General features: G+C 42.2%; 1 protein-coding gene across 1 annotated transcript in view; it reads right to left on the reverse strand.

Annotated features, from left to right (window-relative positions):
- Positions 1-8001: 8001 nt before the first annotated feature.
- Positions 8002-16237, reverse strand: part of MEP1B (meprin A subunit beta) — a 77814-nt gene continuing 69578 nt past the window's right edge. Inside the window, exons 13-15 of the mRNA XM_063451435.1 lie at positions 15904-16123; positions 10717-10921; positions 8002-8039 (exon numbers count right to left, since the gene is read on the reverse strand). Coding sequence (XP_063307505.1) covers positions 8025-8039; positions 10717-10921; positions 15904-16123 — 440 coding nt within the window. The 3' untranslated portion in view covers positions 8002-8024. The remainder of the gene's footprint in view (positions 8040-10716; positions 10922-15903; positions 16124-16237) is intronic.

The raw sequence follows: 16237 nt of genomic DNA on the forward strand, positions 1-16237 counted from the left end.
ACTGAAGTAGCTAGTGAACTCTTTGTTGATGTCTGTAGGTGTGCTAGCTATAGTGTTTGTATGTGTCTTTATGTTCGTGATTGGTCGAAATCCGGGCCTGGGTTTCAGGGTCCTAGCCAGTAATGTGTCCATTTTGCCCGCTTTTTCATAGAAAAAGCGTTTGGACCATGTAAGGGCTTTGGTGATCTCGCCTATGGACATTTCCTTCAGGGCATGTCTAAGGTCTTGGAGTGTTTGAAAGTTATCTGCGGTGGGGTCTTGGTTGTGACTAGTTTCCGCTTTCCGTAATTTAGTCTGTAATTCTAAGAGCTGCTTCGTTTTAGTTTTCTTTTTATGGGTTGCGATTTTAATGAAGTGTCCTCGCAGGACTGCCTTGTGTGCTGCCCATAGTGGTGTCGGGCCTATGTCTTCCCCCTCGTTAGTGGTGAAGTAGTCTATTATTGCTTTTTTGGTGTCATTGAGTATGGTTTCGTCTTGCAGGAGGGACGTGTTTAATTTCCATGTCCAGCTACTGTGGTGCTGTATTTTAGTCAGGGTCGCTGTTACTGCTCCGTGGTCTGACCATGTGATGTTATGTATTTCTGTTTGGCTTAATTTGGTCATTCCAGCTCCGTTTAAGTATATGTTGTCTATCCTTGAATATGTGTTGTGTGGTGCTGAGTAGTATGTGTAGTCTTTTGTGTGTGGATGTTGTATGCGCCAGGCGTCTAATAGCCCTGTGTGTGTAAGGAAGGCGTTGAGTAGTTTGTCTTGTCTCCCCCCTCCCTGCGCGCGAGCCATTCCTGGTTTGCTACTCCTGTCTATTGTCTAAAGTCCCCCCCCATCACTAAGATGCCACCTGTGAGGTGCGTTAAGAGTGTTTTCAAAGAATCCCAGTATCCCGTGTCAGGAGTGTTGGGGGCGTAGATATTTACTATATGCATCTTCGTGGAGTGTATGGTGCCAGTAAGCGCTAGATATCTGCCTTCTGGGTCTATGTGTGCCTTAGTCAGGTTAAATGGGCATCTTTTGTGTATCAGGATGGCCACTCCTGCTTTTTTCCTCAGAGCCCTCGCTTCGTGGACTGTGTTGTAAATATGATTTTTCAGATGTACGCGTGCTGACCTGGGTAGGTGTGTTTCTTGTATTAGAGCGATATCCGCTTGTTTAGCCTTAATGTCTCTGTGTAGGATTCTGCGTTTGTTGGGTGTGTTTAAGCCCTTGGCGTTAATTGTCAGTATGTTCAGAGTCATGGAATTAGTCTTCTAATATGCGGACCGTGTGGGTGTAGCCCCCAGTGATCTAGTGATGGGTGGGGTGGGCGTTGTAAGAGGTCAGTCTCTTTCGTTTTCATGACTTCCTGTGACTTTGTGACAACATTTAAAACAGTTAAAACGTTAACATCCAAATCAATTACATAACAATAAACAGGTTTGCATATATACATTTGCACATTGTCTCTGGTCTTACAAGTCGCCAGAGTGTATGGTGAGCGTACACCTATCCCACGGGTTTTTCTGTTAATACCCGGGAAGGTGCGGACGCTCCTAGCATCCTTCGAGCTTTGGTATCGTGAGCCCCGTGTTCGGTTGTTTGTCCCCCCCTCTGATAGTGTCACCTTGTGGCCCTTCCCCCCCCCCTTTCACCCCTTTTATCGTATGGGTGGGTACCCCCACCCTCCTCCCCTCCCCCCCTATCTTTTTAGTGTGTGGTTTGTGTGTTGTGCCTTCTATCGTTCAGTCCCTCTACCAACTGGGTAGGGATAGTAGTGGTTATAGGACATTCCCCTCTCCCTATTTACTCTTCCCCAGGGAGTGTTGTATAACCTTCGCTCATAGTGAGAGAGCTTATGTCTCACATACCAAATGGCCTATATTGCTTTTCTCTTTGTAGGTCGGAGTAGGGAATGGCTCTCCAGTATCTATTTGTCCCTTACACATTACTCATCATATTTACATTTACACAAAATTATTATTTTTTTTTTTTTTTTTTTTTTTTTACATACTGTTTTTCTCTCTTTGGAGTGTTAGGGTACAGGGTATTGGGCCTTGGGTATAGGGTCCCCCCCTGAATCTTTAAGTCCTTCCCTTTAGGGAAAAAATAGCGGTACTTAGCTGCGATGCGTTGCTGCGGTCTGTACCAAATCGGTCTCAATGTCCCCAGTTGCAGTTATTGTGTCTGCCATGCCTTCTTGTGACTTAGGCGTCGGTCCAATCACTTTGAAGCGTTGAGAGTTCTGGCATCTGGTTCGTTTGCAGGTTGAGGGTCGGTGGGGGTTCTATGCGTAGGTTTCGAGGAAAGCGCTGTGGGTCGTACCCGGGCAAGAGGGTATGAGTGGCTCCCTCTTTGAAGGCCACCAGCTTGAAGGGATGGCCCCACGTGTACTTTATTGTGTGTTGTTGTAGTATCGCCGTCAGTGGTTTCCATGCTTTTCTTCTCTGTAGAGTCGTCGGTGATAAGTCCTGGTATGCAGTGATGGTTGCGCCCTGGTATTGCAGAGTGTTTTGGCGTGTGTATTGCACCGCCTCTTTTGAGGAGTAATAGTGGAACTTGATGATAATGTCCCTTGGCGGCATCCCCTCTGCTCTTCGGGCGCGCAGTGCCCTGTGCGCCCTGTCTATCGCCCATTTGTCTTTGGGGATATCGGGTATTAGTTGGTGAAAGTATAGTTCCATCTTTTTTACCAGGGGGCCTTCGTTTTGCTCCTCCGGTACACCTCTCAGTCTAACGTTGTTCCGGCGGGAACGGTTTGCCAGATCTTCTATTTCCAACTCTAGGTCGGTGATTCTCCGTTCTGCGGCTTGTGAGTGGGCCACAATTTGATTATGGGCTTGCGCTGCAGCGTCAGCTCTGGCTTCCAGTGTTGCAGTTCTGGAGCCCAGGGCGTGTATCTCCGCCGTCAGCGCTTGAGTGCTCTTGGAGATCTCCCCTGCCAGATAGTGCCTGACCTCCGACAGCTTGCTCAGGACACTGGCTATGTCTGGCTGAGTGGGGCTGGGGGAGTCCGGGCCCGTTGTGGCTGCCGGCGAATGATGCGGGCTGCACCGGCGGCCATCTTGTGCGGCCTGTGAGCCTCGTGGAGAGGTAAGCATGTCGGCCACCGAGACAGCGGCTTCCTTCTGCTCGCCTTTTTTTTTTCGCTGCGATTTTACTCCGGACTGCGCCCCTGACATGTTGGGGGTAATGTGACTGGTTTTGGGGGCTCGATGCTTCTGATAGTGGGTAGATTGCGCTCGGATGCTGCGGAGCTCACAGACTACACGTCCATCTTAGTCTGCGGTCCGGCCACGCCCCTCTGCTGATCAGTTTTGCATACAATTTGGCATCCCCATTTAGGAGGGAGATGGGTCGGTAGTTTTTGCAATGTGTGGGAGGTTTGCCGGGTTTGGGGAGAGTAGAAATGTGAGCCAAGAGCATTTCGTCAGGAAGCGCTCCTTTGGTGGCGCATTCATTGACTAGTTGGAGGAGTAGTGGTGCTATGGTAGGAGAAAAGGTCTTATAATATTCGTTTGTGAGGCCATCTGGGCCCGGTGATTTATGAGCTGGGAGTCGGGAAATCGCTTTCGTGAGTTCGTCCAAGGAGAAGGGTCGTGTCAGGGGTATTAGGTCTTCCTCTGTCAGTTTAGGTAGGTGGAGTGAGGATAGAAAATCGTCTATTGTATCTGGTGTCGGCTTAGCGACGCTGGGGTCGTGTTTCAGGTTATATAGTTCACCATAGTATTTGGCGAACTGATCCACGATGTTTTGGGGGTTTGTTACTTTCATACCCTTAGAATCGTGGAGGAAGGCGATCCTGGAGGTGACAGTCCTTCTCTTTAGCTGCGACGCCAAAATAGCCCCAGCTTTATTGCCACTCATAAAAAAATTGTGTTTAAGTTTCCTAAGTGTGTATGTTGTTTTGGCCAGTTCGATGGTGTTCAGCCATTCTCCGTTTTTTGGCATGACTAGCATGTTTTATAAAACTGCCTCTTATGACCGCTTTATGTGCTAACCAGATAGTTTCTATTGAGGATTCATCGGTTTTGTTTTCCGTGATATAGTGTTGTAAATCTTGTGTTATTTGGGACACTACCGATGGGTCTGTTAAGAGGGACTCATTGAGTCTCCAGGAGCCCGAGCCCCTGTTGGAGAACGTCTCATTAATGCTGAGCGTGATGGGAGCATGATCCGACCACGTCATTACCCCAATTGTGGCTCCTTCTATCCGGGCCATTGATGTAGAAGAAATAAGAAATCTATCTATTCGGGAATAGCTGTTGTGGGCTGCCGTGTAGCAAGTATGGTCTATGTCTGTTGGGTGTAGAATGCGCCACGGGTCCACTATGCGTGCTGCGGCTAGCGTGGAACATATCTTTGTTGTAAGTGTGTGCCTGTGTTTGAATGTCCAACTTTTAATTTGAGCTGTCAATGAGGAGTCTAGGGTACTATCTAATAAAAAATTTGTGTCGCCTCCAATGATCACCTCCCCATGTTTATACATATCAGTCAGCTCCAAAATCCTTAGTAAAAATTCATTTTGGTTACCGTTAGGGCTATACACATTAATGAAAGTATACGGAGCATTGTTCAACATACATTGTATAATTAGATAACGACCTTTCTTGTCACTAATCTTTCTAACTAAGGAGAACGCCACATCTTTGCCAATCACTATGGAGACTCCCCTTTTTTTGGCCGAGTAGCATGAGTGAAAATCATGTGGGTACCACTTGGAGGTGAATTTGGGTCTAGAGCCCCATTTGAAATGGGTCTCTTGGAAGAATGCCACCTGGGCTCCACTTCTCCTTGCCTCTTGAATGGCCAGGCGCCGCTTATTTGGGGAGTTAAGCCCTTTAGCATTGACGGACATTATTTTAATCACCATCTAACCAGTGCGTGGCGTGCTGCGCCGGTGGTTCGTAAAGTTTAACTAAGTCTGTCGACCTCTCACCCAGGCCCTGCCAAGGGGTATTAACGGTTTTTGTGGCCCTGGTGGGTCTGGGCGATTTGTGATATTGTGCAGGGGTTGGAATATGTCTGCACGACACTCTCATCAGGGGAGTGGGATAGGGATGGGGAGCAGAACAGGGGGTTGAACTATTTACATCATTCCGAAAGTCACATTCCGGTGACATGTGGTTGCCTAAGGCAACGGAGACGAAAGGCTACTAGAGCCTTGGGGGTGTACCACACGGGGTGTAATACTAAGGTCTCGGTGCGTGCAAGATCTAAAATAACTAATGTTGAGCAGGGTGCATCCTGGTGTTACTCACCCGTGGCGGCTAGGCTTATGGTCTTCAGTTAAACCCTGGTAGGGTGACATAGGTTAAACAGTATTAGAAACATAAACATAACACATGAACGGTGTAAACCTGTATTCAAAGTCCTTAATAGCTGACGACCTGGCAGTAGTCGGATATTCTCAGGTCGGCGCCTCTCCGGGGTGCGTGCGTGCTTGGGAGGCTCTAGACACTCGCGACCAGTCCTTCTGCAGTGTCTTAGGTGTTTGGGCTGGGGCTAGTTTCTTCTTAGGGCTGGTGGATAGGAAGGGTACGTCCCAGTCTTGCAGCGCCTTTTTGCCGTCCTCAGGAGTCATGATGGGTCTGTCGATGCCGTTCCTTTTAACGAGCAGTTTTGTGGGGAAGTCCCATTTGTAAGGAATATTTGCGTTCCTCAGCGCTTCTGTTATTGGTGCAAACGTGCGCCTTTTGATCATAGTTGCCGCAGATAGATCTGTAAATAGTTTGATATCTCTGTACTGTTCCGGCCACTTATTCACGTTCCTAGAGGTCTGCATGATCCTGTCTTTGACAGTGAAGTGATGCACTCTAGTAATTGTGTCTCTTGCAGTTTCAGGCGGGAGATGTTTAGGCTTGGGGAGTCTGTGGGTTCTGTCGAGTATGAGGTCAAACTCTGACAATGATGGGATCAGGATTTTAAACAGGTCTTTAACATACCTGGGTAGGTCCTGTTGCGTTATGACCTCAGGTATGCCGCTTATGCGGATGTTATTCCGCCTGCTTCTGTCCTCTTGGTCGGCCATCTTGTCTTCCAGGAGCTTAAGCTTGCGTTCAAGTTCAGTGTAGGCCTCAGCCATCACATTGTGTGCGTCCACCAATTCTTCTGTCCTGTCCTCTAAAGAGGCAGTGCGTTCCCCTATGCTGTGGATGTCAGCTTTGATGTCTGCAGTCATTTTTTGGATGTCAGTTTTGAATGAAGTTTGCAGCTCCTGCATGATGAGCCTGATTGAGGCGTTTGTTGCTGGGCTGTCAGGTGCAGGTTGATATTCCCCTGTTTCAGAGCCGTGGGTAGGAGAGTGCCGACCGTCGGCGCCATCTTGGATTTTCAGCTCCGCGGTTTGGGGCCGTTCCAGATGTAAGTTTAGGGTTTTTTGCTTAAATTTTTTTGATGCCATCTGTGCTGGACGTTCACCTATGGCTGGGTGTTCAGTTCGATCGGTTCCCAGGGTTTAACTGGCTGTTAGAGTCGGTTTATTGCCGCGGACCGGGAGAGCTCCGTTTCTGCACGTCCGCTCACATGTGCAGTCAGGCCACGCCCCCCTATTGTTAGTAATTTTGAGGTATCTCTTGTGAGCCTGATTTCCATTCCCCTTGTAGGGGGGATACCAGTCTCATTAGTTCTCTATTTCTGTATTTAAGGGTAAAGCCCTATATACCTCCTATAACCCTCTCTGGCTTACACCTTTGATAGGTTTTTCTCCCGATCTGAGTGTAGGCTTTTCTATAGTATTAAGAATAACCGCTTAAGATTGCAGTACAAGAGCTGTACATTATTATTGTAGGTTTAATCTTGGTATTGAGGTACATGAGGGGTTTGGTTTTTAAGAGATGCTATTCAAAAGTGTAAGGTAAAGGGTTTATTTTCAAGTTCAGGCTTTGAGTACTTAAAGGGTTACTTCAACAACAATAACCACTTCAGTGATTTGAATTATTCATGGTGGTAGAAGTCTCTGCAGCATATTGAGCTGAAACACTTTACATACTAAGATTTGCAATTTTTGTACTGGGGGCTAGTTACAAACCTAGCACACATGACTTAGGCAGCCCAGAGCATGTGCTCTTCGCCAGCTAAACAGGTCAATCAGATCATAGTAAAGCTTTTGATGGGACCTTGCAGTGACTGCTGTGATGTCAGACCAGGGAGTGAGCTTTGCCAGGCACTGGATTTCAGGTACATTTTGAGCTTGGTTTAGAGTTTGAACGAGAGGGCTAAACAAAAACGCCCACTAGGGCAGACACTGCAAACTTCTGTTAGTGAGCAGATTGGAAATTATCCCTTTCTTTTCCTGTCCAGTCACACACAGTGGAGCAGCTGGGACAGCACTGAGCTTCGCACCCTTTATAACTGCCCATTGTACAGCGCTACAGAATTTGCTAGCGCTATATAAATTACTGTTCGTGTGGCTCTGCTGTTAAGGCTATACATCAACCACCTTTTGACCTTCACCAGAATGTGAAATATGTCAACATGGGTATTACTGATCCTGTCTGCGGTTTGGTGAATGGAACCTGTGGGGTACCAGGAGCTCCTAGGTGAAGTTTTTTCATTCTTTCATGTATCATGGGATCTGGCTACATGGCTATTACGATTTTAATTCAGCTGGTTTTATGTATATTGACATTTTAGGTGCTAGTTAATAACTTTCCTTTTGGTTAACTTTGCACATTGCTTAACTGATGATTACTGAAGTTATATGAAAAGCTGTAATACTACATTCATTACATTAAATCTAAACCAGTGTGTAAAATAAACTCATGAATTGTCCATTCACACAAAAAGATGATGTATACAAGAGTGGAGACTGGCATATACAGATCTATGTTGTTATCAGAGATTAAGGAATCAACTGGTTTGAAAAGGAAACACACACTTTTGTTATACAGCATTGTATCACTTTATTTTATTTTTCTCTCTCCAATATAATTGAATGTGTTTTCCATATCTTGACGCATCGCTTGTTATAAAATCCTTCGTTGCTATGGTCCGTATGGCACCGCTGACGGAAGTTTGAGAAATTAAACATTCTAGTAAGTCAGTTGCTTTCCTTAGGATGAGTATTTCTGAAAATAATGCAAATATCAGATTATATTAGGAACAATAACCAGAAATGACTAAAACACTCCCTTTGAGTCAAGCTAACATTTGCACCTGGGTCATAGTCAATAATATGCGCACCCAACAGTTCTTACCACCATGGTTATTCAGTAAAGTGAGAATTCAAAGTGAATTTACGACCAAAGCTCATCAGGAAGCATGGCTTCATAGGGACTCTTTTTATTTTGGCTACTTTTACCTTATATTTGAAACTCACTTTGCTGAATAACCCTACAAATTTAAAGGGTGTTTAAAATAAATATATTTATAGAAATATATCTAGATCTTTTATTAATTTGCCTTCTTGAACTTTGTAAAACTTATTTATGTTGTATTTTTTATATGCAACAGATAAATCCTGGATGGATCAATTTGTTCAAGTGCAGATTAAAGGAATTTGATTAGTTTATCACAGCTGAAAAATTTTGGCAGAAGTCCATCTACAATTAAGTGTTATTAATTGATCAGCTTTAACTAATGGTAATGGGGGAGGAAAGAGCTCTGATATTCTCAAACCACAGTTATTTTTTTCTCTTTTATCCTCTCAGAATTTATAGGAGAATTTATATAACTCTTTAATATAAAAAATTGATATTTCTTTTAATCATTTTAAATTGTTTGTCTTGCAATAATACACACAAATACCTGTTTTCAGTGTCTCCTTTTCAACTTGTTCAATTCCAAAAACGATTATAAACTATTTTATTTTCATGTTTTTTTTTCAGTGTAGTCCAAATTATCCCTTAAGCTGTCACCTCCCTTTAGCCAGCCACTTACATTAACCCCTCAGACCACACTCGCCTGCCTTCCTTCTGCAACACTCACCCTATCACATTACTCTCCCCCCCAACAATGTCACACTCGCGTTCCTCATTCTGTCACATTCATTCACCACCTTGCTCTGTCACACTCACCCCCTGAAGACAATCATATACACACAGTCATGAATTATAGCGTCACCATAAACACAATGCACAAATGCAGAATACACAAAACGTACCACAAGCAGCTACCTCACACACATACGGTCCCAGGCACAAACATTCATACACAAGGATACTCTGTCAGACGCACTCTCAGGCACATACACTGGTTGACAATGCCAGACAAATTCATCAATACACACAGCCAGATACACACTGTGATTGTGTGTCTGTATTTATCAATGCATGTCTCTGTGCATCGAAGATCTCCCTACTGGCCAGCTGATTCTATATCACAGCGTTGCCGCGGATTACCACATCAATGCTTTAATACAATAACGCCAGCCAGAAGGAGCTGTGTGGGGTGCCGACAGCAACATCTCTCACCTCTCTCACCAGACCACCAGGGATCAGGGAGTGGGGAAACATTTTTCTAAGCCGTTTCTCAGTCCCTGTCCCCGACACTAAAATCCGATTCCTCCCACCACAGCCCCTTTGCCCCACAGTACAGCCCCTATCTTCACTCGAGGTCCAATATCCCACCCACCACAGCTCCTGTCATACCCACAACTGTATCTGCCCCCTACCACTTCTGCTACTCCCATTACTGCCACTGTCTCTGCACTATAGCAGCTATATCCCTTTTTCCACAAACACAAACCCTTATCCCCCTCTACACACACATAACAGCCACTGTCTCTCTCAACACACAACAGTCCCTATCACCCCAAAATGCACACGCAGCCTCTCTTCCCTGCACAAATAGAGCCCCTAATTACATGTCCACAAACATACTACACTGCAAACAGCCCCATCCACACAACCTGCAACCACACAAGCAGCATCTCCCCTACACACGCAACCCTACAAGCAGTTTCCCCCACAAACACAACCCCACAAGCAGCAACCACAGAAACAAGCAACCCCACAAGCATTCTACCCTCACAAATGCAACACAACAAGCAGCCAAACCACACACAACCCCACAAGCAGCATCTCGACAAACCTTGCATTAACTCATCCAATACATGGAGTGCGGAAACTGGCCTTGGGCGAAAAGAAGGGGAAATCTTGCCCTTACCATGACACTCCAAGCCGTCTGAAATTTCCCAGCAAGAAGAGGCCATTGATAGAGGTCCCAGGTATGACTTACAGCTAAATTATGTTTGGTTTTAGCAATATAATCGCAGTCCATTTGTAATTGTCATATTTGGGTTTACTCTAAATCTTTGCCAGCATTACAGGAGGTGTAGTCCGCAACATTTGGAGTGTGGAAGGTAGCCTACCCATGCACTAAACAGCTACATCTGGCAAGTTTTTAATATTGAAAAAAAATACTTTTTACAATACATATTCTTTGCACACTGACTCTATTAAGAAACAATGTTTACATGAAACATGCAATTATGTGCCTGTATTAGCTTTATCATTCAGAATGTTGGATTTCAGAACTTGAGTTTAGTTTTTGGTATGTTCTGCAGTCATTATTTTCACACATGTCACGGTAGTTATGGCAATGTGCAACTGTCTAAAACCGTATCATTGCTTGTTTTCTCTGGCTATTAATGTTGCTACCTACAGACATTATTAGAGCATATACCATAAGATGTATTTAATATAAGGAGTAAATAAATCAATATTTGCAATGTCTCTTTCAGGAGTCAAATTTTTCACAGTTATGAATTGATTTGTAATTTTGCTACTTTTTAGCATTCCTTACGTTTTCCAAAGTAAAGTCGCCTCCCATCTTCCCAACTTGCTTTTTGTGTTTTTTCTTCAAGCAATACACAGTGACAAGAGTAATTATTAACATAACCACGAATATGGTGACTGAGGAGGCCACAGCAATCACAAGTGTGTCATTACTTGCTACTTTCTTTTCGCATCTGTCACCAACATACCACCAATCTTTAGTGATTTTACACCTACATTGAGAGGATGACACAATGCGCAAAAAATAAGAGAAACAATGTGATGCATCTTGATAACTTGTCTCGTATGAATCTCGTATAAATCTCGTATAAATCTTGTGGGTAAAAATGTCACTAGAGTAAAAGTTCTAAAGGGGGTTTTGTCGCCATGGACACCAGTGATGGTGATTTGTTCCACTCTTGGTTCATTGCACATATTTCCTGTAACACATTGATCTTAAACTACCATCTTTGTATTGTACAATTATAGCTTATTCTCGAGAATTGAAAGTAAAATTCAAGACAAAAACTGTGGAATTTGATAGTTTTCCAAGTCATCTATGTTTCCAATTTGGCTATTATGGTCTAAAATGTGGCCTTCATGTTGAATCCCTGATAATTGTCACTTTAGTAAATAATACTGTTAATATACAAGCTACTGGTTCCTTACACCCTATACTATAATATGGGAAATATCTAGACCTGGGTTAGATATGATAGAGCCAAACCAATAGGACATATTTTTTTTTTTTAAATAAATCTGTGTTTTACTAAATTATATCGAGTAATAATTATATGGAAACCCAATCAATAGGAATATCTTAAAGGATTATTTCTGGTTGTACATTAATATAAACTTTTGTCTTTAATTTAGTTAGTTGCTTTTTGGTTTTGAAACTAGTTTGCATTAATGTAAACTTGATATCTGCAATTTGTACAAACTGGGTGTTTAGTTTAGGGATTAGTGAAGGATCGTTTTTTTTAATTTGAATTTGATTATGTCTCAAATTTAATAAAGTAGGGGTAGGAGAAAAAATTCAAATTATGTATATCAGATAGGGTCAAAGGGCGGCAAGGGGCATAAACCCAATGTTGTTTAGAGCAAAGATAGGACTAATACCCTGACCATCGGATAGCAACAAAATTGATATAATAAAACTTAACCTTTATTGGGTATCTGTATAAGAATAGAAAATGTAGTTTTAAATACATGGACATAACAAAACTACAGCTTTACCTACAGCGATGGACACCGCTTGTGCTCCCAGCATTACCAACCTCTTTCTAGGATGGTGGGAACTGTATGTCAAAAATTGGTCCGATTATACAACATACACATACACACATTCTACTAGGGTTCAGATACATAGATGACATTTTGCTGATCTGAACAGGCAGTACCAACACATTTGAGCAATTAGTTAGTCTTCTGGACAAGAATGATATAAATGTAAAACTCACCCATGTAATTCACGAATCCGAAATGGTGTTTTTGAACTTAAAAAGCATACTGTCACCTGATTGGACCATTCAAACTGCATTACACCGTAAATCCACTTTCACAAACAGTTTCTTACACTGGGAAAGTCATCACCCTCACAAACTGAAATTTTCTATACCATACAGACAATATTTGAGAGCCCGCCGCAATTGTTCGGATGACAGTTCCCTGTTCCTTGAATGCCCAGAACTTAGATCCATATTCAGATCACTTGGTTATCCTAACAGGGTTCTCAAATGGGCCTATCATCGGGTCTGCCAGACTGATAGATCCACAAGTCTAAGAACCACTAGATCTCCTACCAAAACATTTACCAGATGTATTGCCACATTTGATAGTGGATGGCCTATGATGACAGATGTTTTTAAGAAATACTGGGCAATCCTTACACACAAACAAATATTGAATGCGTCTCTACCCACGTACCCTGCCCTCACGGCACGCAGACCTAAGAATCTGCATGATCTATTGGTGCACAGCCACTTAGAAAAAAACACCAATGACACCACTTGGTTATCAACTACCAAAGGAACGTATAGATGTGGCCACTGTAAGGCCTGCACTTACATATGTCCATCCAAAACAACTAAGTCTAAACAAACTGGTGCAGAAATAACAACTAATGCATTCATTAGCTGCAGTACCACAAAAATCATATACCTCATAACCTGTATCTATGGAAAATAGTACATTTGTAATGTCAGCAGTTCAGGAGACGTATCCTCCAACATGTGAGATCCATCACAAGCACAGGAATTCACACTGCAATTGCCAAACATCTCGTTAATTTCCATGACTCAAACTCTGATAATCTTCGATTTCAAACAATTGAAAAATTAATAATCAACTCACGCAAGGGCGACTTTAATCTCAAACGCTTACAGAAAGAATCCAGATACATCTATCAATTTAAGATGATGACTCCTAAAGGGTTGAACGAGGAGTTCAACTATACCCCCTTTATACATCAGTAAATCCCACAATACTTTTATGATCGGCACTCCTACTTTTTCACTGCTATATATTCTTTCACACAGAGGGAATTCTGCGTTTAAAATACCCAATAGCTCCGTTATTGGATAATTGATCCGAAATTAATAAAAAAAAAATAATGTTAACAGTTATTAGAATCCCTAATATTTATTTACTCAATAGTACCATTCCAACTGAATGGGATTTTCCCTTTGGGGTAAATTCACTTAGTCCAATAGAAGGCGGCCCAGAGGGATAACTAGCTCATCAATATACTGAACTCTTTATATACCAACAATAAAGTCAACGGTTTTCATTTTGGTTATCTGTATTGGTCTCATAACACTGTAAATTACAGTAATTTTTATATGTGGTAACATTAACATTAGCCCTTAACACTGTTAATTACAGAACTTTTTATAAATGGTAACATTAATTTGGCCCCTAGAATGGTTTACCAATTTATCATACATTAAGGTTATTAACTATCTACACTTCTTAAGCATTTCTCTATATCATAATCATATACTAGAATTATGGACATAATCACTTCATAACCGGTAGCAAGTTTTGGTTTTACATATTCAACATACTACTCACTAATTTAATTTATTATTATTATTTCTTTTTTTTAAATTCTTTTTTTAATTATTTTTCTACTTTTGGATCTCTCTTACTCATCAACCTTCACTTATCAAAGTCACTAGTCATGTATAAATCTATTGCTATTATGTATTCCAGCATTTGACTAGGACAAGGCAATTTGTAAATTAACAAATTTCTCCCCCTTTGTGACCCTTAATGATTTTCATTGGCACAGTTAACTGTCAATCAAGATATTTTACCTCCTGATTGGTCCTCCAAAATGTTAAGCCTTTAGATATTTAAACCTCCTTTATCAGAGGTTTCCCCCTGAAGAGCCACCCAAACCGGCAAAACGTGCATTGGGTCTCAGAGATCACCCGGACACTCAAAACTTGTAAAGAGGAATGAACTCCCTTCCCTGTGTATCCTAATAAGTCCATGTATACTCTAAAAAAATGTCGGCACTGTTAGCATCAGAGACAGTACGTTTTGGCTTGGACTCAATGCCTAGGTGCCCTTTAAGGCACAGAATAGAAGGATCTTAACAGTGCCGTATGTAGGTTAGTTCTGCCAACGCTCTATATTGTATCCTGACAGATGACTAGCTTTAGCTAATCTTGTCAGCCTGGGTGCCCCTAGAAACACTAGACAGTGGCACTCGCTGTTAGAGTATAGGCAGAACGCAAAGTTAATGTTGGTGCAAATTTGACAGGAGACCATTTTGGGAACTAGATGCGCTTTTACAAGTACCACTTAGTTGAGTTTCCCCTTTCCTTCCGATTTGAATAACCAGCCTGCAACATAGTTGCTTTCCGGCTTGCTAACATTTCAATATAAGATCATCTAGGGAAATACAATTTTTCTTAAACTTGCCAATTCTGTTTCCTAGTTTAATCCTACAGCTTATTATAGAGCCAGTATTACTCTAATACTCTATATTCTTCTCTTATGGGGATTTGGTCTCTATATCCATACAAATAACACTGTTACACCACTATACATTTATTGTATATATTTAGTTTTATGTTTTGTTTTCCTTGTCTTTTTGTACACTTGTAAATATTTGGTTCACCCGAGATCTAGTTCTCTTGTCCTTTCTTTATGTCCATGTTGGTAGTGGTACATTGTGTACTACTACATTGTCTATTCCTATACAGATACCCAATAAAGGTTATGTCTCAAATGTAGTCCTTTATTTAATAAGCTTTCCAAATGATTTAATATGGATAGGAAAACTTTGCAAATAAGTTATCTACAAAAGTCCCCATTGCATTTATTTTTCGTAGATAAATAATCTGGATATTTTTTCTAACAATATTGAATCATTTGTAAAGCTATTAAATCAAGGCCTTGGTGTCGGACATTCTACTGGGCTGTGACATTAACCCCTTAAGGACACATGACATGTGTGACATGTCATGATTCCCTTTTATTCCAAAAGTTTGGTCCTTAAGGGGTTAAAGGGACACTGTAGGCACTCAGACCACTTCAGCTCATTGAAGTGGTCTGGGTACAAACTCCCATCACCCTTAATCCTGAGCATGTAATTATTGCAGTTTTTATAGACTACAATAATTACCTGCTAGTGTTACCGCCTCCTCTAGTGGCTGTCTACCAGACAACCTCTAGAGGGACTTCTGGGCTTGAAGGCGACTTTTGGTCGCCTAAACGATGCTGGATGTCCTCACGCTATGCATGAACAATTATTTTTCCTATGGGAAATCCTAATGCGAGTGTGGCCATTGCTGCGCATGCGCATTATGTCTCCACCGCCGGCTGACGTCAACGAGGTAGGAGCGTGGGCGGAGCTGTGCCAGTGCCGATGTTAGTGACATAAGGGGTTAGTAACCCCTTCTGCACCACGGGGGGAGGTAGGGGGCATTGACAGAGAAGGTAGCTATAGTGCCAAGAAAATGTTTTTGTTTTCCTGGCACTATAGTTTCCCTTTAATAATGTCAGTAGTAATGCATATCAGTAGCCAAAGTTTCGATATGAATATATTTTCTTTGATTTTTCTTATTCTGTATTTCTGGACAAATCCGTAGTGCTACCTCTACATTACTTCTACTGTGATATAGCTTCATCCCAAAACAGATTTCTCTTTACTTTTCTCGGTTTTCCAAATAAGCTTTGCAAAGGCGTGTAATTGTAACTTTACCTGCATAGTGGCTTTTCATCTTCAAGCACACAAACACCATCATTTTTACATTCATATTCTTTACAGGGGTTGGAAGGTGATGTTCCGGTATAAGACGGATCAGTAGTTTGTGCAGGCGTTGCAGGTGTTGCAGGTGTTGCAGGCGTTGTAGGCGTTGCTGGTGTTGCAGGCGTTGCAGGCGTTGTCGGCGTTGTCTGAGTTGCATTTAGATAGGAGACATCTGCAGAAGAAAGAATATCAGTTCATGATATAAAAGTATATTTCAATTTAGGACTGGTGCCTCTTCTAATAAAGAGCTGTAATTTAACAATAAAGTTAGATGAATGTAAGGAGT

The sequence above is a fragment of the Pelobates fuscus genome, chromosome 4 (genome assembly GCF_036172605.1).
Source record: "Pelobates fuscus isolate aPelFus1 chromosome 4, aPelFus1.pri, whole genome shotgun sequence".
NCBI classification, from domain to species: Eukaryota; Metazoa; Chordata; class Amphibia; order Anura; family Pelobatidae; genus Pelobates; species Pelobates fuscus.